The sequence below is a fragment of the Vulpes lagopus genome, chromosome 5 (assembly GCF_018345385.1).
Source record: "Vulpes lagopus strain Blue_001 chromosome 5, ASM1834538v1, whole genome shotgun sequence".
NCBI classification, from domain to species: Eukaryota; Metazoa; Chordata; class Mammalia; order Carnivora; family Canidae; genus Vulpes; species Vulpes lagopus.
In genome coordinates, this window is record NC_054828.1 from 6,676,005 (window position 1) to 6,698,175 (window position 22,171).

General features: G+C 50.9%; 2 protein-coding genes and 1 non-coding gene across 7 annotated transcripts in view; 1 reads left to right on the forward strand and 2 right to left on the reverse strand.

The window, feature by feature from the left end:
• The first annotated feature begins 5,038 nt into the window (after positions 1-5,038).
• RRP7A (ribosomal RNA processing 7 homolog A) lies at positions 5,039-15,014 on the forward strand. Of its 4 annotated transcripts, XM_041755561.1 has the most exons (8): positions 5,039-5,203; positions 6,607-6,749; positions 7,207-7,239; positions 10,060-10,185; positions 10,829-10,946; positions 11,212-11,309; positions 11,678-11,876; positions 12,969-15,014. In XM_041755561.1, exons 1-8 carry the CDS (start codon positions 5,131-5,133, stop codon positions 13,052-13,054), a joined length of 876 nt encoding a protein of 291 aa, XP_041611495.1. In that variant the 5' UTR covers positions 5,039-5,130; the 3' UTR covers positions 13,055-15,014. The 4 variants fall into 4 exon arrangements, with proteins under 4 accessions (XP_041611495.1, XP_041611497.1, XP_041611494.1 ...); XM_041755563.1 differs by lacking the exon at positions 7,207-7,239 and having other exon boundaries at positions 5,056-5,203; XM_041755560.1 differs by lacking the exon at positions 5,039-5,203 and having other exon boundaries at positions 6,159-6,749.
• The window catches only part of SERHL2 (serine hydrolase like 2), a 37,465-nt gene continuing 28,636 nt past the window's right edge, over positions 13,343-22,171 (reverse strand). For both annotated transcript variants that reach the window (XM_041755564.1, XM_041755565.1), the window contains exons 9-12: positions 21,819-21,853; positions 15,695-15,777; positions 14,424-14,517; positions 13,343-13,699 (exon numbers count right to left, since the gene is read on the reverse strand). In XM_041755564.1, the coding sequence (XP_041611498.1) occupies positions 13,586-13,699; positions 14,424-14,517; positions 15,695-15,777; positions 21,819-21,853 (326 nt within the window). In that variant the 3' untranslated portion in view covers positions 13,343-13,585. The remainder of the gene's footprint in view (positions 13,700-14,423; positions 14,518-15,694; positions 15,778-21,818; positions 21,854-22,171) is intronic.
• TRNAQ-CUG lies at positions 18,889-18,961 on the reverse strand. Its single transcript has one exon. It is a non-coding gene; the product is annotated as a tRNA-Gln (tRNA).

The window sequence follows — 22,171 nt, forward strand, 5'->3', positions numbered from 1 at the left end:
CCTTTGAGCTGCTCTTTCTTAAAGGATTCTGAGTAGCCTTGTAGGACTCGGCACTAGAAAACAGGAATTTGCCTCTGCTTTACTGCTTACCAGCTATGACCTTGGGGCATTTGCTCACAGGGCTTGCTGAATCCCGGTCCCCACAGCTGAGGATGTGAGCATTGATTGATGTCTGTGAAGTACCTGGCACAGTAACTTGGTACGTTCTGGGCCTCAGTTGCCTCACTGGGTATTAAGTATGGTCCACTCCAACATAGAATTAGGTCTGTTTGTGAGGAACAGGAGAGCCTGAATGTTGCCCTGGTTGAAGAAGTCCGATTCATGGGTGAAACTTATCTCTTAGATCAATTATGCATTAGAAAAATTAATTTGTTGATGGTTTTTGTGTATGTGGTAAAATACACATAAAATTTACCATCTTAACTGTGTTTTAAGTGTGCTCTTCAGTGACAGTAGTCACATTGTACAGCTCACCACCATCCATCCCCATACCCTTCATCCTGTAGATCTGAAATGCTGTTTCCATTCAACAACTCCACATTCTCCCCTCCCCCAGACCCTGGCAACCATCATTATACTTTCTAAGATTTTGATTACTCCTAGAAGAAGAATCCTACAATATTTGTCTTTTTCTGACTGGCTTATTTCATTCAGCATCATGTCCTTAAGCTTCTTCCATGTAACATATATCATTTTTCTTTTCCAAGTTGAATACTACATTGTATGTGTATGCCACATTTTACTTGTCCCTCTGTAGACAGGCAATCAGATTGCTTCCATGTTTTAGCTGTTGTGAATAATGCTGCTGTGAACACAGGTGTCCAGATCTAAGACCCTGCTTTTAGGGGCACCTGGGTAGCTCAATGGGTTAAGCATACGACTTCCATTTCAGTTGAGGTCATGCTTTCAGGGTTGTGGGATCAAGCCCTGAATCACACTCCACGCTGGGCATGGACTCTGCTTAAGATTCTTTCAAAAAAGAAAAGACCATGTTTTCAATTTTGGGGGGGGGGGGGGGTCCATACTCAGATTAGGAATTGCTAAATCATATGGTAATACCTATTTGTAATGTGAGGAGTTGCTATTCCAGTTTCCACGGTGGCTTTACCATTTTGTATTTTCATATTGTTTATTATGGTGTAAGTGGAACAACTCCTCTTCTGGGAAGGTGGAATGGAAGTACTTAAGACCTATCCACTAAATAGAACCCTAGAGATTTTATATAAAACCTAAGACTGAACAGTGGAGAGAAGGTAGACTGGCTGGGGACCCGGAGACTCCGGGACCCAAGGAATTACATTGGGCTCCCTGAGTTTTCTTTTTGCTTCACGTTGCTGAAAAGGCAGACAAAGCCCCAAATAAGGGCCAGAAAAGGAAGAACTTAGCAAGACTAACTCCAGCCAAACCACAGAAGAAACCACCCTGACTTGACCAACATAAGCCAAGTTGGGAGCCTAGGCTTCCATCCTCGCTAAGCTGTCCTGGGGGTATCCCAAAATTCCTGTTGGGGTGGCATCTGAGAAGGCCAAGCGGTGAGCTAGAACTCCATGTCAGTGGGGGCCATAGGAGAAATGAGGCACCCCCCTGCCCCACCCTGGGTGTCAGCAGACCTCAAGCAAGGAACCTGAACTCCAGCCACACCTAGTAGTAATCAAGTGGTGCCTTGCCATCCCCGTCAGGAGGTATGCTGTAACAAGATGCAGTCTTTGTTACCCAAAATGTCCACGTTTCAATAAAAAATAGGCTGAAAAGACCAGGAGAAAAAAAAAATGGTGGGAGGAGAGAAAGACAACACTGAAATGAGAGATGTTAGAATTTTTTGGCAAGGACATTACAGCAATCATAAAATTGTTAACAATTATGAACACACTTGAGAAAAAAATATAAAGTCTCAGCAAAGAAAGTATAAGGAATCATTTAGAGCTGAAACACGCAATTAACAGAAACAATGGAGGAGAAAGAATTCTTGAACTTGAAAATAATAGAAATTACCAAATCTGAACCGAAAGGAAATGACAAACACTTCAGGGGCCTATGACAAAAAATCTAAAATCTAAAAAATCATCAGAGTACCAGAAGGAGAGAAGAAAAATTAGGGCTGAAAAAGTAGTTGAAGTAATTGCCATATATACTCACCAGATGGTGAAAGATCTAAACCTGTAGGAAGCTCTGAGGATCCCAAAGAATAAATCCAAAGAAATTAAAACCAAGACACCTCACAGCCAAACTTCTGAAAACTAGACAAAAATTTTAAAAGCAAAAGAAAAGGGATGCCTGGGTGGCTCAGCGGTTGAGTATCTGCCTTTGGCTCAGGGCGTGATCCTGGGGTCCTGGGATCGAGTCCCACATCGGGCTCCTCACAGAGCCTGTTCTCCCTCTGCCTGTGCCTCTGTGTCTCGTGAATAAATAAATAAAAATCTTTGAAAAGGCAAAAGAAAAATGACACGTCACCTATAAGGAAAAAAATGTGACGGGTTTCTCATCAGAAACCATGAGGCCAGGGGATCCCTGGGTGGCGCAGTGGTTTAGCGCCTGCCTTTGGCCCAGGGCGCGATCCTGGAGACCGGGGATCGAATCCCATGACGGGCTCCCAGTGCATGGAGCCTGCTTCTCCCTCTGCCTGTGTCTCTGCCTCTCTTTCTCTCTCTTTGTGTGACTATCATAAATAAATTAAAAAATTTAAAAAAAAAAGAAAACTTAGCATAGGATCAGAGTAAAATAGGATACATTTAATACTTAAATAAGTGTACTTAAAATCGGTGTAAAATTTATATTCTGAGAACTACAAAATATTGTTGAATTCAAAGGGACCCTGAATAGCCAAAACCGTATTGAAAAAAGAAGAGATTTGAAAAACTGACACTTTCTGCTTTCAAAACTTAAAATGCTGCAGTAATCAAGACAGTGTGGCACTAGCATAAGGATAGATACACAGACCAATGGATTAGAATGGAGAGTCCAAAATTAAAGCCCTATATCTGGTCCATTAATTTTCAGCAGAGGTGCCAACACAATTCAGTGGAGGAGAGAATAGTCTTTTTAATAAATGGTGCAGACAACTGGATACCCTCAAAAAAAATAAATTTAACTTAATCGAAAATTTAAAAGCTTTTTTGCTTTAAAGGTACATTTAAGGGACTCCTGGGTGGCTCAGGGGTTGAGCATCTGCCTTCAGCTCAGGGCGTGATCCCGGGGTCCTGGGATCAAGTTCTGCATCGGGCTCCCTGCAAGAAGCCTGCTTCTCCCTCTGCCTATGTCTCTGCGTGTTTCTCATGAATAAATACAATCTTAAAAAAAAAAAAAAAGTACCTTTGAGAAACTGAAAACCCACAGGAGAGAATATTTGCAAATCACATATTTGATGAGGGAATTGCACCCAGGAGAGATGAACGCTTAAAATGCAACAGTAAAAATACAAATAGTTCCCCTACCAAAAATGAGCAAAGACTGAGTAGACATTTCTCAAAAAAACAAACAAAAAACCAAAACCCACTCAAATAGCCAATGAATACATGAAAAGATGCTCAACAACACTCATGAAGGGGGAAATGCAAATCACAACTCAATGATATATCGCTATACATCCACTAGGATGGCTGTAATCAAAATATAGACATAAAAACAGGATATGGAAAATTTGGGACTTCGCTGGTGAGATTTTTTTTTTTAATTTTTATTTATTTATTATAGTCACAGAGAGAGAGAGAGAGGCAGAGACACAGGCAGAGGGAGAAGCAGGCTCCATGCACCGGGAGCCCGACGTGGGATTCCATCCAGGGTCTCCAGGATCGCGCCCCGGGCCAAAGGCAGGCGCCAAACCGCTGCACCACCCAGGGATCCCTGGTGAGATTTTTAAAGTGATGCGGCAGGGATGCCTGGGTAGCTCAGCAGTTGAGCGTCAGCCTTTGGCTCCAGGTGTGATCCTGGGTGCAGGGAGAGTCCCACAACCAGCTCCTGCCAGGAGCCTGCTTCTCCCTCTGTTTATATCTGTCTCTCTGTGTCTCTCATGAATAAAATCCTAAAAGAAGAAAGAAAAAGAAAGAAAGAAAGAAAGAGAAAGAAAGAAAGAAAGAAAGAAAGAAAGAAAGAAGAAAGAAAGAAAGAAAGAAAGAAAGAAAGAAAGAAAGAAAGAAGAAAGAAAGAAAGAAAGAAAGAAAGAAAGAAAGAAAGAAAGAAAGAAAGAAAGAAAGAAAGTGATCCGGCAGCTTTGGAAAAGTCTGGCAGTTTCTCAAAAAGTGAAACGTAATTACTGTATAATAAAGAAATTCTCCTAGATATGGATCCAAGAGAGATTAAAAACACATCTGCATGAAGGTTGTGTCGAATATTCACAGCAGGGGCACCCGGGTGGCTGTTATTTGAGTGTCTGCCTTTGGCTCAGCTAATCATCCTGGGGTCCTGGGAGAGAATCGCACACTGAGCTCCCCGCAGCGAGCCTGCTTCCCTCTCTGCCTATGTCTCTGTCTCTCATGAGTAAATAAATAAAATCTAAAAAAAAAAAAAAAAAAAAAAGTATTCACAGCAACATTATTCACAGTAGCCAAAAGTAGAAGCAACCCACATGGCCACAGACATGTGAATCAGCAAAATGTGATCTACACCCACAATGAAATATTACTCAGCCTTAAAAGGGGAATTCTGAGACCTGCTACCCCGTGGATGAACCATGAAAACGTGCACCGTGGGATAATAAGCCAGACACAAATAGTGTATGATTCCGTTTATTTGAGGCACCTTGCGTCGTCAAATTCATAGACGCAGGAAGTAGAATGATGCTTACCAGGGGCAAGGGGGGAAACGGGTGCCGAGTTTCAGTTGGGAAGGCTGAAAAACTCTGGAGATGGGTAAGGAGGTTGCACAAGCATGAGAATATACGTAACGCCACTTAGAAGTGGTTAAAAGGTCAACGTCAACGAGGCCTTCACCGTTACTTGGGGAAGAATGGAAGGCCCAGCTCCCTCCACGCCGACATTTACTGGCGGGTTTCTGCGCCGACTTTATTCAGCGCAAACAAAGGTGCGCCAGGGCGGGAAGGCGGGCCCCACGCCGCGCCGTCGTCATGGAAACGCGCGCACGCTCCCGGCGCCGGACTGCAACTCCCGGCGGCCCCCGCGGCTTCCGGTTGGCAAGATGGCGGCGCGCAGGAGGAAGCGTGGGGCGCGCGACTCGGAGCCGGAGATTCCGAGCCCCCCAGGTTACTCAGGTAAGGGGCCGCGCGCGGGTCGGGGCGGCGGCTCAGGGACCCCCCCCGGGAGCGGCCGCGCGGTGGGGTGCGAGGCCCCCAACATGGACGCTGCGACCTGCTCGCGGCGGGCGGCCCTCTCCCGGGTCGGGCCCGTTTTGGCCACCGCTTCCCTGGGGTAAGCCCGTCTCTGGCCACACTCTTTTCCCCGGACCAGCCCGTGCCGCCTTCACACCTCGTCCCCCCCCGCAGGTGGGCCCACCGACCTCCTGCCGATCCTGGCCCCTCTCAGCCCCCAGCGGTCCGCATCCTCCCGACTTGTGCTTGCCCCTCCCTCGGTTCGCCCGGGTGCCTGAACGTGCTTTCTAAGGGAGGATTTCAGTCAGATTTTGCCTCTCGCGTACCTACGTGCCCTCATACCCCCTGAACTCCCTCCAGTGGTTTTACAAGTTGGCACCTAAAACAAAATCCGTGACTCGTAGCCTGCCTCACATGTTGTGGCTCAGCCGACCTAGAGAGCTCTTGCTGTTCCCCTGAAGCCACAGGCTCTTTACATCCTCGGGGTTTTGCACTCTGTGTCCCCCCCGCCCCCCCGTTTTCACACAGGCTTTGCCTTGTGGCTTTGTTAATTCCTCGAAGAGGCTGTCCTGATGGCTTGTCCAAAGGCCTCTGCCTCAAGACCACCCTGCACTCTTTCCTCCTTTCTTCTCTATTTGTCATGTGCTTGTTTGTTCATTGCCTTCTGCTCCCATGTGGGCTTCCTGAGCGCAGGCTTTGCAGCTGTACCCCCACTGTGCTCTGAGGAAGGTGGTGCAAGAAACAGAAGACAGCCCCTAGTGTCATGGGACTGTCAGCCAGTGTCCAAATGATGACGCAGATAGAGACTTGGTGACCATGAGAGACCTTGTCAAGGCACCGAGCAGGTGGATCTAACTTGGCACGTAAGGCTCTCTCAGGAAGGAAAGCTAAAGCTGAAGAATGGGGGGGGGGGGGGGGGGGGGGGGGGAGGGAAGAAGGTTGGTGTTTCAGGGAAAGGGAAACGTGAGCATGGGTGAGGCCTGGACTTAGAGACGGTCGAGTGGTGGGCTGCACGGTGGTGGGGGAAGGACTCTGCAGACAGATGTGAAAGGTGGTCAGGGTCTGGCAGGGCCTCCAGCAGATGTCAGGAGTTGGGTATCAACACCAGGAGCAGCAGGTTTGGACTCCGCTCTCATTTTGTTCCCCATTTGTAATAATTACCCATTTAGACTCTCTCCCCCTCCTTTGTGGGGGCCCCTCGTGGGAAGTTCCTCTGTTCATTCAATGTCACAGCCTGCACGTACTGCGCATGGGCCTAGGGCAAGAGCGGATGGACAGATGGGACTGGAAGGGGACACCTGAGCTGGGTTTTCACACCATCCCTCCTGCCCCCGTTTCCTGTCCAGCCATCCCCATCAAGTTCTCTGAAAAGCAGCAAGCTTCTCATTACCTCTATGTGAGAGAGCACAAAGTTCGAGAAGGCACCAAGTCTTCCTGGCCTCAGAAGCGGACCCTTTTTGTCCTCAATGTGCCCCCATACTGCACAGAGGTGAGCCGATGTCTGGTGGGGGAACCTCGGGCTGGCCGGGAGCTCTAGGCAGCGGTAGGTTCCCACCGACCTCCACCATGTCTTTATTGGTGAGATGGAAGCCCCAGCTGAAGCCCCAAGGGAGGGCCTCTAGAAGGCTGCTTCATGATAGGAAATGGCTTTTTAATTTTCTTTTCTTTTCTTTCTTTTCTTTTCTTTTCTTTCTTTTCTTTTCTTTTCTTTTCTTTTCTTTTCTTTTCTTTTTTTCTTTTCTTTTTTTCTTTTCTTTTCTTTTCTTTTCTTTTCTTTTCTTTTCTTTTCCTTTTCTTTTTCTTTTCTTTTCTTTTCTTTTTTCTTTTATTTCCTTCCTTCCTTCCTTCCTTCCTTCCTTCCTTCCTTCCTTTTCTTTCTTTTCCTCCCTCCCTCTCTCCCTCCCTCCCTCCCTTCCTTCCATGGGGCTCGAACTCACAACCCCAAGATCAGGAGTCACGTGCTCTATCGATGGATCCAGGCACGTGCCCCAGAAATGCCTTTTTAAAGATTTACTTATTTCAGAAAGAGAGCATGAACATGCACAAGGTAGGGGGCAGAGGTAGAGGGAGAATTTCAAGCAGGCTCCATGCCCAGCGTAGAGCCAGATGGAGGGCTCAGTCCCAGGATCCTGAGATCACGACCTGAGCCAAAACCAAGAATCAGACACTTAACTGACTAAACCACCCAGGTGCCCTGGAAATGTCTTTTTAGAGCTGTGTTATAAAAAGTATAGTTTTAAGAAGCTCAAACCTTTTTGTTATTACCCAGGATTCTTTGGATTACATGTTGTTTTTCCCTGATTATAAAAGTTATACATCTCCATAGGAAAAAAATAGAAAAAGATAAGATTAATCTCTAAATCTATGCGGACATTAACTTTCTTTCACAAAGACAGTTTTGCATTACACAAATTTACAAAAGAGAAACTAATGATGTTGCTACATTTTAGATGAATAGTTTGTTTGTTTTTTTTTTTTTTTTGTTAAGATTTTATTTATTCATGAGAGACAGCCCGCTCAGCCACCCGGGCTGCCCTAGGATTAGGTTACATAACAAGAATACGCAAGGACGTTTCTGGGGTTATTTGGAGTATCTTGATTTTATGAGCCAACCAACTAAGTTTTCCTCCCTGCAGCGGCCATTTAAAACTGGAGTTAGGGATCCCTGGGTGGCTCAGCGGTTTAGCGCCCGCCTTTGGCCCAGGGTGTGATCCTGGAGCCCTGGGGTCAAGTCCCACATTGGGCTCCCTGCATGGGGCCTGCTTCTCCCTCTGCCTGTGTCTCTGCCTCTCTCTGTGTGTGTGTCTCTCATGAATAAATAAATAAAACCTTTAAATAAAATAAAATAGGGCAGCCCTAGTGGCGCAGCAGTTTGGCACCGCCTGCAGCCTGGGGTGTGATCCTGGAGACCTGGGATCAAGTCCCACATCGGGCTCCCTGCATGGAGCCTGCTTCTCCCTCTGCCTGTGTCTCTGCCACTCTCTCTGTGTCAATAAATAAATAAAATCTTTTAAAAAATAAAAATAAAAAATAAATAAATAAATAAATAAAATAAAATAAAACTGGAGTTAAATCCATGTGGTTGGACTCAGGCTGGCAGTGATCCTCGTGAGGGGAGAGCCACAAAGGGATTTCTTGGGCAAGGGCTTGTTCTGTTCCTGGGTGCTCAGTACACAAGTATGTTCAGTCTGTGAAATGCAGCGAACTATAGACTCGGGCCTGAGCCCTTCTCTGTACACACATTATACTTCAGGAAAGGTAAAACCTGACACCCTCTCCTATGCTTCTTTCTCTAATTGTAAAAGAATCTTTAGAAATTAATATTTCACTTGAGGATTCTCTCCCTCTCCCTCTGCCTCTGACCCTCCCTACTGCTTGCTCTATCAAAAATAAATCTTTAGAAATTAATAGTTCTTTTTTGAAAAACTGTTCAGGGATGCCTGGATGGCTCAGCTGTTGAATGTCTGCCTTTGGCTCAGGGTGTGATCCGAGAGTTCCAGGATTGAGTCCTGCATCGGGCTCCCTGCACAGAGCCTGCTTCTTCCTCTGCCTGTGTCTCTGCCTCTCTCTTAAAAAAAACAAAAACAAAAACAAAAAACAAAACAAAAAAACCTAATCCTGCTTTGTTTGAGGATCATTCACCTAGAGAAGTGGGCAGGGAAAGATATATCGTTCAGCAAGATGGCCTTTTCATTGTTTTATTTTATTTATTTATTTTTTTAAGATTTTGTCAGGGAGAGCGAAAATGTACATGTGCACAAGGAAAGGGAGCAGCAGGCAGAGGGAGAAGCAGGCTCCCCGTTGAGCAAGGATCCCGATGTGGGATTTGATACCAGGACCTGGGATCATGATCTGAGCTGAAGGTAGATGCATAACTGTCTGAGCCACCCAGGAGCCCCAAGATGCCCTTTTCAACGTGAGAAATCTCTGTCAGGGACAAACCAAATAAATCCTGGGCACATTCTTCCAGCAGGGTCCTGTCATAAAGCCAAAAAGCTTATATCTGAATTCTGTCATGCACTAGGTCTCCTCCCTTCCACGTCTCCTGGCCAGTGGAGGTGTGTTTGGTGATTTTTTTTTTTTCCAAAGATTTTATTTATTCATTCATGACAGACACAGAGAGAGAGAGAGGCAGAGACACAGGTAGGGGAAGCAGGCTCCATGCAGGGAGCCCGACACAGGACTCGATCCCAGGACTCCAGGATCACGTGCTGGGCCAAAGGCAGGCGCTAAACCACTGAGCCACCCAGGGATCCCTGTTTTTGTTTTTTTAAAAGATTTATTTATTTTAAAAAAGATTTTATTTATTAGAGAGAGAGTGCATAAGCAGGGTGAACGGCAGGCAGAGGGAGAGGGCAAAGCAGACTCCCCACCCAGGTGCCCCAATTTTATTTATTTGAGAGTGAGAGCGAGAGGGAGAGTGAGCACAAGCAGGAGAAGCAGGCTTCCCACTGAGCAGGGACTCTGACGCAGGGCTTGATCCCAGAATGCTACATCATGACCTGAGCTGAAGGCAGACGCCTAACCGACAGAGCCACCCAGGTGCCCCTGGAGGTTTTTTTTTTTTTTAACTTAGAGTTTGGAATATGAAACTTCCCAAGGTTGTCTGGGGCTGTGGGAGGGCAGGATGGTGACTGGGTGGAGGAGGGTGTGGCTTGTTCAGGCCTGTGTGCGTGCCCCCCAGTTGGGCAGACCTGGACTCAGACCTTTGGGGGCCGCGATCCCCTAGCAGTGCTACCTGGCCAGAGGGAGGCCCCCTAAGGCCTTACACTGCGCTTTCCCCCGCCGGGCCTCGGCAGGAATGCCTGTCCCGCCTCTTCTCCCCCTGCGGTGCTGTCCAGTCTGTGGAATTACAGGAGAAGCCCAACCTCGGCGACAGCCCAAAGGAGCCAAAGTCGAAGTTTTTTGACCCCACGCCTGTTCCAGTAAGCCTCCGAGTACTGCGGTCTGCTAGCATGGGGGCGCGGGGTGCAGCTGGTGCCGTGTCCCCAGGGTGTGTGGCGGAGGTGGTGTTGGAGTGGCAGTTCTAGGCCAGTCCTTGCTGCGTGTGGTTGAGGATGCCTGCCAGTAAGCAGCACCCCTGCTCCTTTCCCTGGATTTGCCACATCCTTTAGTTTCTTGTTCAGCTCTTTCCATCGTCCTGGGTGAGAGCTCAGCGACCATGTTGCTCGCCGCCCAGGAGGCCCCCTTGCTCCCCACCTGCTTCCCCACGGCCGGGTCTTGGCTCCCCGTCCCAAGCCCACGCCTCCTGGCGGAGCACAGTGGGGGCTACTGTGTGCTGTGTCCTCGTGATACGTGGTGACCTCGCTTCCCACTGAGTCCCCCTTGTAACTGGAAGGGAGGTCCTGGTGTCCCACCTCCCCTCAGTTGCTTTTAGCAGAAGTTTGAAAACTGGGAAGGTGGCCGTCCCTCCTCAGGATTACAGACCACTTCCCGGTTAGCTTCATGTCCAGAACAGCCCAATGCACGTCCCCTGGTTCAGCAACAAGTCAGGCTGAGGGCAGGTGGGAGCCCTTGTGCCAGGGACCTGGGGACATCCTGGCATTCTGACCTCTTTCCTTCCCCTAGGGCTTCCAGGTAGCCTACGTGGTGTTCCAGAAGCCAGGTGGGGTGTCTGCGGCCATAGTCCTGAAGGGCCCCTTAGTGGTCTCGACAGAGAGTCACCCTGTGAAGAGTGGCATTCACAGTCAGTACCGCACAGTGTCGGGCACCTGGTTCCCCCCCGGGTTGGCGGGGGAAGCATTGTGGGCAGTTCTGCTGGGTCCACTCACCCTGAGAGTGGCCTGTGGGAGGTTGAGCCCGGTGCTCGGGGTGGGCAGAGGGGACACCCCTGCTTGCCACCACTGGAACCTTCCTCAGCATATGAACCTCCGGTGGAAGGGGGTCCCGACTGGCTGGGCAGGATGTGCCCCGAGTGTCAGGCCTGAGGATGCCTCGTTTCCCGCCCTCAGAGTGGATCAGCAACTACGTAGACTCCGTGCCGGACCCTGAGACCTTGAGGATCGAAGTGGACACGTTCATGGAGGCATATGACAAGAGGATAGCTGAGGTGGGGTTTCCGTGGGGGGCGGTGGTGTCCTCAGTGTTGTGGTGTCGCTCTGGACCAGCTGGCCAGTGCCACTCGTCCCAATCCCTGTGGAGTTCAGGCTTCCTTGTTCCCTGCTGAGTCCTTCGTCACCTGGCCGGGTGACATCTAGTCTCTAAGTGGTCTGTAGGAAACCCTCTGAGGGAGGAGAAGGCAGTGTTGGCACCTCTGTGTCCCCCACCCCCTATGCTTAGCTACTGGGAGGGAGAGGGCACAGCAGGTGGCAGGGGTGCCCAGGGTGGTTGTGGGTGCAGGAGGGAGGGTGGGGAGAGCACCCCAGGCTGCAGGGCGGGTCCCAAGGGTCTGCCTATCACGCTGTCTGTTCCTTGCAGGAGGAGGCTAAGGCTAAGGAGGAGGAAGGGGTTCCGGACGAGGAGGGCTGGGTGAAGGTGACCCGTCGGGGTCGGCGGCCTGTACTGCCCCGGACAGAGGCAGCCAGCCTGCGGGTGCTGGAGAAGGAGAGACAGAAGCGTGCCCGCAAGGAGCTGCTCAACTTTTATGCCTGGCAGCACCGAGAGACCAAGATGGAGCGTAAGGGAGCACCCCCAGCCCCGGGGCTTCAGCCCCACTTCCCCTGGCGCCTGGGACCTGTGCACGAGGCCCAAGGCTGCTGCTGCTGCTGCCAGCCCCGGCCGGAGCACAGAGCTCCCAGGGGCGGGCCTGGGGGTGTCCTGGGGCACAGGCTTCCGACAGGCTCTGGAGTTAGGGTCCCCCTGTTGCTCACCCCTGGGTTGTGGAGAGGCTTCAGACACACCTGGGGTGTAGGACTACCTGCAGACCCCTGAGCAGTTGGTGCTGGAACCTGTTGGCCTCCAGCAAGGGCCAGGCTGCGGAGCTCACTGTGGGGACAGGGAGGGGCCGCTGCCAGGTGTGTGTGTGTGAATGAGAGAGTGAGTGTGTACACATGTGGGGAGTGGGGCAGGTACCCTCGCGTGCAGTGTAGGGTTAGGGCAAGGACCTGATCGCCTGTGGCCACCTCACAATTTGTGAGGACGGTGAGTGTGTGCCCCTATTTCTCCACGTTTGCAGGGCAGGCGGCCTCCCTGCGGGCCTGTGGGGAGGGTGCTGGCTCTGGCCTGGGCCTCGCCAGGGGCATGGGCTCTGCAGCGATGGTGACCTGCCACCCAGGCACCTCACCCTCCTGCCTGCCTTGCTGCTGCTCCCCACTCTGGCACCTTCTGTCAGCACTTTGACTCCTGCTCTCCTCTCTGGAATCGCCGACGGCAGGCCTCCATCCACTCTCCCTATGGGCTCCCGTGCCCCCTTCTGTATTACTCTGACCTGGTCACATGGTGACTGGGGCTGCCACCTGAATCTGTGGCCTGAGGGTGGAGTCCCTTTACTTCCTGACAGGGAGAGGCCAGGAGAGGGGCCCTCCACACCCCCATAGCCACCTGCCTTCGTCGTGAGTGTGTGGTGGGGGTACTAAGAGAACAGGTGTCTTGTTTGCTCTGTGCTCACTCTTCTGGTGAGTTTACTCTCAAACCTCAGGCAGTGCTGCCCTGGCTTGAGCTTCCGCCTCTGGGCCTGTAGGCTAGTCTGTCTCCCAGGGGCCCAGATCACATTAGAGCAGAGGCCAGTGGGGCCACACTGACTGACGGCCCCATTCTCCCCTTCCCCCAGATCTAGCCCAGCTGCGCAAGAAGTTCGAGGAGGACAAGCAGAAGATTGAACTGATGCGGGCCCAGCGCAAATTCCGACCCTACTGAGCCGAGCTGATCCGGGGGCCCCGTGGAGAGGCCTGGAACACTCGTCTCCAATCTGAGCCCACACGGGTGGGGTGAAGGACAGTGTCCTCCCTTGGTTCTAGAACTTCAGCAGGGTTGGGGCCCAGTGCTGGCGAAGCCGGTCCAGCATGAGGGCCTGGCTCACAGGGAGCCACCTGCCCAGGCCACGGTCGCTTCCTTCTGGTCTGTGTTCCCAGCCTGTTCCTGAACTCTCTTCTCCCTTCCCTCCGCGGAAAAGTCCTGATGGGGAGTGAACAGCCTCAGAAGCAGTGAGAATACAAGAACATTTATTTTCCATCCAGCTGGGCAGCCACCTGGCCACTCCTTCCTGTGCCCACCACCAGCTTGGTGCAGATTATCAGCCACAAAACAGACAACACCCCAAAGTTCAAGCAGTGTCTCCCCCGTGAGGTCAACATGTTAAAAGAATCTTGCCCCGTGTCCCCACCACACCTGGAATCCAGATGGGAGTGACGGGCACAAGGCCTCCAAAGCCCCAGGTCCAGGCTACAGCTAGTGTGGGAGCCTCTCCTTGCTCTGCAGAAAGGCACTGATGATGTCAGCCACATTCTGGGGTTGGTTCAGGTGCACGTAGTGGTTGCCCGGGACTTCCATGTACTGGAACTGCTGCAGAGGGGAGGGCATACTTGGTCACGTGCAGCCCAGGTAAGGGGGCTCTGCTGTGCTGGGGCCTTCTCGGGGCTGCTGCCTCACAGAGGTTTCAAAGGGTTCCCCCTGGGGCAGTGACCTGCTGCTCCTCGGGGCCTGGCTCAGAGCCAGGGAGAAAAGTCTGACTGGGGGGAGGAGGGCTCCAAACCCTGGGCTTCTGAGCCATTCTGAGTTGTGAGGTTATAGAGCTAGGCTGGGAACGGGGCCAGCAGTCAAGAGCCCTGCTGGTTCTGAGAATTGTCAGGGCTTAAAAAAAGAATACAGAGTCTTTCAAACTTGATCCTCCATGGAAGACACGAAGGCACTGCTTGCCCTTGGTGGTGATGCTGAGATGTCTGCAGAGCCCTGGGGTCAGGTGTTCGCAGCAGGTGATGGTCACCAAATGCCAGGTTCTCCCAGGGGCAAAGTCTGAGTCCCAGCCCCCACTGAGGAGACTGGTCATCTGGTCACCCTAGAAATTCTAGGGTGGCCTCTAGCCAAGCTGGGCCATGAGGGAATGTGTGTGGAAAATAATACTGGGAAACTACCAAACTGTTTGCTGTGCTGAGTTCCATGTGAACCCAGGGCTGCAGGGGCCGACAACACCCAGCAGACCCGGGGCAAGACCAGAGGTCCACATGCAAGCCGAGGAGTGGGTGAGGACCCTCCTGGACGTCACCCTGGCTGAGCCTCATGCACCTACCTCTTTTAGGACAGATCTCAGCGTGTCTAGCACCAAAAGCATGACACTCTTGTCACTGACATCTCTCTCCACGTTAAAATAGCCTTGGCTTGCTCTGTAAAGTAAAAGGATCGGTTCACTTTGTGGCCTCCTTTCAGTGCCTACCCCCTGCCTTGGCTTCCAGGGTAAGAGGAGACCGTCCTGGGCTTGCTTCTGACTTTTGCACAGTTGGGTACCTGCATCGTCTCGGGGCTCATGGTGGCCCACAAGCTGCGGGTTCACCTCGGGAGGTGTGGGGAGGGAGAGGGAGACCTACCTGCCTGCAGCCACCGCCTCTAAGTAGCACAGGGCTTGGGTCCGTGCTTTGTCTCTTCACACCTTTACTGAGATTGTTTCACCCCTTTAACATGTACCACTGTGTTTTTTACATACTTAAGATAGAGTCCTGCAAACAGCTACAGTCAATCCCAGGACATTGTCATCCTCACGAAAGCAAAACACCCCAAACCAAACCTGTAGTTCTGTAGTTGCCCATCTTAATGCAACCACTGAGTGAATGTATAGACTTGGCCCCTTGCACTTGGATGTGAATTGAATTGTAGAATACATGGACTTGTGACTGGCCTTCTCTAATGTTCTCAAGCTTCATGCTCGAAGCACATAGAAGTTTGCTCCTCTTCTGGCTAAAACGTAGCCCACTGTGTGGATGCACCACATTCTGCTTGCCTGCTGACAGGTGTTTGGAGGGTCTCCACCTTTGAGCTGCTGTGAGCAGTGCCACTCTGCGCGGTCACGTTCATGTGGTGTGGACTTGTGCTGGGCACAACTGCTGGGTCTGATGGTAATGGCTGGAGAAGCTGCCAGGCTGTTTTCCAAGTGGCTGTGCCATTTTGCAGTCCCACGGCGAGGGTTCTGGGGCCTCTGCATCCTCGCCAACACTTGTTCTCAGACTTTGTCTAGCCATCCTAGCGGGTGTGCAGTGTACCTCATTGTGGTCTGGATTTGTAATGGGTCTGTGCTTCTGAAAGCCCTGTGCTCAGCACCAGAGACCCATGTCCCCAGAGGTCACAGTTCCTGCCTGGGGCATCCTGCGGCGGAGTGGAGAGGGATCAGCCTCACTAAAGGAGGTCGGTGAAGCCGTAGGATTGCTTCTGGCTGGGTGCTGGACGGCGGGGGCTGCAGGGGTCTGGAGTAGCTATAGGATTTGGTAGGGCGAACAGCCTGGCCTCCCACCAGAACTGAAACCTCATGGGGGAGGCCTGAGCCTCTTCTTGGGCACGTGGCTCACTTACTTGATAAGCAGGACCTGGGCCTGCAGCTGCTTGATGGAGTGCACCAGCAGCTCCCTGGTCAGGAAGGGGACGCTGTACTCCACCTGCAGAGACAAAACCAGAGTGAATTCTCTCCACAAGGCGCTAGGGCTGCCTCAGGACAGCAGGGGTCATGTGGCACCACCGTGGCCCTCTACCCCAGGACCAAGTCCATTACCCAACCACGTCACCTCCAGAGGCCTCTCTAACCCCCATGAGCCAGAGACCCTGCCTTTCCCCCTCAAATCTCTTCTCCCTCTTTCTGGGCTCATGGCTGCCCAGCCAGACAGCAATTCCCAGATATGGGTGGTTTACATCCCTGTGTAGTTGTGAGGCTAAGATGCAGAAATGTGACCTGGGCAGCTTCCGGGCCTAGATTTTAGGATTCACTGTGGCCCCTCCTCCCTCCCACCATCCCCAGGTTGCCCAGCCAGGCCAGGCTCCAGACTCTGCCAAGAAGAGTCCACTATGCACACAGACCATTTCCAAGAGAAAGTGGGGTACGGAGTGAGTATGCCCTGATGTCCTCCCAGCCCCCACTGGCCTCTGTTGGAGCCCAGGCCACCCTGTATGATGACCCTACAGGGGTCTAGGGCCACGCTGTCCCACATGGTAGCCATCAGCCACATGTGGCTAGGAGTGCCTGAAACGGGGCTAGTTCAAATCGAGATGCGCTGTAAACTACACAGTGGATTTCGAAGACAGTATAAAAAAAATGGCAAATGCCTCACGTTTTATACTGATTACACCTTGTGTATACTGAATTAAAAGTACTAAATTTGATTCCATTTCTTTTTAGTCTAATATTGCTAACTGCAAGAAGTGGAATTACATGAGGCTCATATTACACTTCTGGGGAGTCCCAGAACTCAAGGCCTGACAGAGGAGGAACTCGATAAACGTGCACTAAGTGGATTAATTCAGCAACCCTCGCATGAGGACCGACTGTTAGGTCATGCCCAATACTCCTCCACCATTGGTGATAAATTAAAATTCTTATGGAAACACCCCCCCCATTACAGGGGGAAGCCAAGAGAGCACATTGCCCTTGACCTTCCCTGACCTTCTCCCAGCCTTCTCCTGCTCCTTTGGCAAAAATGGCCCTGGGTGCTCTTCCAGAAACAGACATTTCCAGATCATCCACAGGCCCAATGAATGAGGATCTACCGGGGACCCGGACATGCTGCCCGTCCTCTCCTGGCGGAGCGTGGCCTAAGGAAAAAGCACGGAGGTGGCTCCTGCCCCCAGAGGAGCTCCCTGGACTAGGGCTAATAGGCAGATTGAAATAGGGCTTTCCAGGGGACCAGAGAGGCTAAAGGTGCACAGCGGCAAACAGGAGATGGCGCCAGTGCTAGGCTCAGGCAGCCTCCCCCCGGATGTGCTTCTCCAGCCAGGACCCAGGACCCGGGTCCTCTGCCTGGGGACTCAGTCGGGCCCTCAACTCAATTATACGTTGGTCCTCAAGGAAGGGACAGGGATGTCACCTCCGCTCATGTCTCCAGATGTGACCAAGTCTGGGGTTTTTCAGCGGTTCCCTCAAAGCCACAGTATAAGGATATTTCTCCAAGAGAGCCTTTAAAAGCAAGGGCTGCTAGCTGTGCCCTTTCTTCTCTTTTTTCTGTGCTTTTACCCTCCTCTCCTCTAACCTATCTCTAGTCCACTTTCATTCCCTGATCTGTATCTTTCCTAATTCAAGTGTAACTTATGGCAAAGTCCCCAGATTACGTGTCAGCTCAGGATGGCCTTTCATTTAGTGATGCTCCGTGGGACCCAGCTCGAAGGCTCCCTCCTGGGGTTTTCTCCAGGGACACCACTCTTCAGACCGCCAGCCCCACACATCCATCTGCCTCTCTGCACTTCAGGTAAATGCAATCACAGAGTGCTCTTTTGCTGTGTGTTTGGTTTTTCATTCCTGCTCCAGTGTGTGTGAATGTATAACAATTTATGCATTCTACTGTTGAAAGACATTATGGGTAAATTCCAGTTTGGGACTATTATGAAGCCTCTATGATCATCCTCACACATGTCTTTTGTGCACACAGCCCTCATTACTGCCAGGTATATACCTAGGAGTGGAATTACTGGCTCGTTCACATGATTTGCCTATGTTTTGGCCTAGCAGTTCCTGCCAAACAATTTTCCAAAAGGGTTGCATCAATTTATACTTCCTCCTGCAGTGGAGAATTCTGGTGGCACCACATCCCCATTAAGACTGGTGTTGTCAGGCCTTTCACTTTTGACACCAGTTTCTACACCCCTCTGGTGGAGGTGTAGCAATATCTCACTGGGATTTTGATTTGCATTGCCCTAATTATTAATGATGAGGAGCACCTTTCATGTGCTGCTTGGCCACTTGGATAGCCTTTTTTGTGAAGTGCCTATTAAAATCTTTTGCCTGTTTTTAAAAATGAGGTGGTTCTCTTACTGATTTCTAGGAGCTCTTTATATATTCTGGATAGGAGTCCTTTAGCAGGCTTATACATTTAACTATCTTCTTTTAGTCTGTGGCTTGACTTTTCATTCTCAATGTCTTTTGAGGAACAGAAATTCTAAATTTTAGTAAAGCTCTACTGATCAGTATTTTCACTGGTTCACATGTGTGTGTTCTATTTAAACTATATTGTCTATTTTGGGGTGCCTGGGTGGCTCAGTTAAGCATCTGCCTTCAGCTCAGGTCATGATCTTGGCGTCCTGGGTCCTACTATATCATCTACTTCAAGGTCATAAAGCTGTTCCCAGGGTTCATTAGAACCTTTACTGTTTTGGTATTTTGACTTACAATCCATCTTTTTTTTTTTTTTTTTTAGATTTTATTATTTATTATTCATGAGAGACAGAGAGAGGCAGAGACACAGGCTCCCTGTAGAGAGCCCAATGTGGGATTCAATAATCCCAGGACCTGGGATCACAACCGAAGCCAAAGGCAGACGCCCAACCGCTGAGCCACCCAGGCGTCCCTACAATCCATCTTGAATTAATTTTTGTGTATAGTGTGAGGCAAGGGTCTAGGATCAGACTTTTCCATATGGATAACCCATTGCCTGGCACCCACTATATTGAGGTGATGCCTTTACTGTAAATTAGGTGGTACCTACTCATAATTTTACAGTAATTAAATTCCCAAAGCATGCTACAAATTCAGAGTGATCCCAATATAAATTTTTAAATAAGCGCTATGCCCAACGTGGGGTTTGAACTCACGACCCTAACATCCAGAATCACATGCTCTACCAACTAAGCCAGCCAGGCATCCCATCCCAATTTAGTTTTTAACATAAGTTGATCATTCCAAACTTCATTTGGAAGTCAAGATATGCAAGAAAAGCTGAGGAAAATGTGTAGAAGAACAAGGAGAGAGCACTGGTTCTAACTACCAAAACTAATGAGAGATAGGAATTAAAACAAGTGGTATGGCTTGAATGGTGACAACAAGATCAATGGAACAAAGAGAGTGCAGAGACAGACCCATGTTAGAACTTTTATCTTTTGTGATTCAGTTTACATCCCGAACATGAATTTCCAATCAGTGGGCAGCCTACTGCACAACAGCAATGTGCTGCACAAGGCATGGTCCTAAGAAAGGGAAGGGGTGTTTCCAAATGACCCCAATAGTATCCAACACAACCTACACTCTGGGACAGTGAAAGTCGGGGCCCTGCACTGTTGCCTGGAGGGTGCTGGCTCAGGCCAGGAGTCCAGCTGGAATCACTCTCTGGAGGGAAGCTTTCCAACGGGGGCCGCCAAGGACCCCACTGGTTAGGATCTGGCAATAAGCTCCCAGCCTGAGGACCAGCACACAGAGGACAAACCACAGAGGAGTGAGCCTTGGTGGTTAGGAGGACCCCCCAGTAACTGGCAGTGGACCAACTGGCTACTGATCTGGAAAGAAAATCAAAATGGATCCCTACCTCACACCTCACTTGAGAACAGATCCCAGTTAGATCAAAATCAAAACTCAAACATTCCCATCCCCTTGGTTGATGCCCTGCTCCAGGGCTCATGTCCACACCTGGGCCTGGGAAACAGCTCTCAGTGGTTGAGGCCAGAGCTTCCCACCTCTAATGACAGCATCTCACATGTGCAAAAGCATTTTACCCTCTTGAGCAATCTCATTAAGAGCACCATCTAAGGGCACCTGGATGGCTCAGCCAGTGAAGCATCTGCCTTTGGCTCAGGTCATGATCTCAGGGTCCTGGGATTGAGCCCACCTCGGGCTCCCTGCTCAGCGGGGAGCCTGCTTCTCCCTCTCCCTCTGCCCCTCCCCCTGCTTGTGCATTCTCTGTCTCTGTCAAATAAATAAAATCTTTAAAAAAAAAAAAAAAAAAAGAGCTCCATCTGGGAGCACCTAAAGCAATAGCCCTGTCTGTGCTAGGGCACTTGACACATGGACTTTAGCTAGTCTTCACAGCAACCCCACAAAGATGGGCCTAGGGGCTGGCACCTCCTAGCTGTTCATTAAACCAACTGGAGTGATGAATAAATGAATGAATGCACTTTATTTCTGCACAAGACAAGGGGGCAAGTGGCTTGTCCAAGGTCACACAGCCTCTGTGGCTGGGTTTGTGCAAGTGCTCCTGTCTCACAGCTCCAGGATGCCTGCTGGCTTTCAGGCCTCTTATGCTGCCTCTCTCTCCCCTTGGGGTCTTCATATCCTCCATCAAGAACATCTCACCACGGGCACTAAGCATTCCCAGCCTCTGGGCGATGGCAGGCACCTGGAGAGTCTGTCCCTTTTCTACCCATGTCGATCCCAGCAAGCGTCCCACATCCTCCAGGAAATTCCTCTGTCCACACCCGCCCCCAGCTGCCCGGGTGCCTTCCCTGCACTCCCACAGCCTTTCATTAATCCATGTAAGTAAGCATTTGCAACCATTTCCGTAAAAACCTAAACAACAAATCCCAAGAGCCCTAAAATGTGTCAGTGTCTATGTACACAGTCATGAAAACACACAGATGGGGCTGCAAGTCAGCCCTCGATGTGGCAACAGTGGGCCCTGCATTCATATTTTGCTCTGTGGGCACCTGTGTGTCAGTAATGGTTTGTTTTTTCAGTTTTTTGTGTCAAGCCCCCACCCATGGTGCTGCTTGACCGTGGACAAGGCATTGGGCTGTTTTCTGGCCTATGAAATGTGGGTGACAACAGTTCCCTCCTTTGGGGCTGCAGCAAGGATGGCCTGAGCACACACGTGAGGCATGTGGAAGGACGGGGGTTGGCTGCTGAGCTGGGAGCACCCCCAGCTGGCGTTCCTCTGTCCCCCACAACGTGCAGGGCACATCCTGGTGCAGCCCCGACCCCTGCCAGCCCTGCTGGGGAGACATCTTCACCTCGGGGATCTGCAGGGCAGTGGATCCTCTCCCTTGGCCTCAGCCCTTGCCATAAGGGACCAATGATTGGAAAGAGGCTGTACACCACCTCATCCGCCCCCCCCCCCCCCCAAAAAAAAAGAAAAAAAGAAAAAGTACAAGCGTTGGTCAGAGGCACGGAAACTGGAACCCCCGTGCGTTGCTGGGGGTGTGACACCGATGCAAAAACAGTTGGGCAGTTTCTCAAAAGGTTCAACATAGGATTGTTGCATGATCCAGTGATTCCACTCCTCGGTGGATCACCAAAAAAACTGAAAGCAAGGACTCGGGCTGATACTCATCACCCATGTTCACAGCAGGCTTCATAATAACCCAAAAGTACAAACAACCCGAGTGTCTCTCAGTGGATGGCTGGATAGATCCACACTAAAGGAGTATTATTCAGTCATAAGAGCAGGGCAGCCTGGGCACCTGCTATGACATGGATGAGCCTTGGAGACGGTAGTGAAGTGAAATAAGGCAGACACATGAGCCCCGTACCGCGTGGGTCCACCTACACGAGCTCCCTAGAGCAGCCAAGTTCACAGAGAGAAACAGAACGGTGGCTGCAGGGGCTGGGGGGCTGGTGATCAGTGGGTACAGAGACGTCATGGGGCGATGAAAAATCTGGAGGCTACGCTGGTTGTACAATACTGCAAATGTATTTAGTGCCACTGAACCAGACACTTGTGGAGGATTTTAAAATAACCGTGATGCTATGTCCACCATACTGCAGTAACAAAGAAAAGAAGCCAGCACTCACCAAACCAACCCTCCGGTCTCTGTTCATCATTAGACCTGGAACGGAAGCAAAAAGACAGGGACTCAGTGCTGCCCGCCAGGGTGAGGGACTCCACACGGCTTCCCTGGGGACCTGGGGCCCTTCTTTAGCCTGGACTGGTGTCCTCCTGGGGCTGAGCCAGAGCAGCACAGCTTGGTCACGGCCACCTGGCCACTGGAGTGGTGCAGCCCACACACCCTCCCCGCCCCGGCCTCCTCTCCGGCCACCTCCCTGGCCACCTCCCCGGCAGCCCCAGAGAACAGCACAGGAGGACGGTGCCAGATGCTTTCCCTATCTGGCACAGTGGCTGTCATCCCCGAGAACCTTAAGATGGG

What these genes read in the sequence shown, in the direction of transcription:
- RRP7A (XM_041755560.1), top strand. Translation starts at nt 6,342, where the DNA reads ATGTCAGGAGTTGGGTATCAACACCAGGAGCAGCAGGTTTGGACTCCG. An exon ending in TGTGAAGAGTGGCATTCACA is followed by an intron (nt 10,947 to 11,211) that starts GTCAGTACCGCA and finishes TCCCGCCCTCAG; the next exon opens with AGTGGATCAGCAACTACGTA. An exon ending in ATGACAAGAGGATAGCTGAG is followed by an intron (nt 11,310 to 11,677) that starts GTGGGGTTTCCG and finishes TGTTCCTTGCAG; the next exon opens with GAGGAGGCTAAGGCTAAGGA.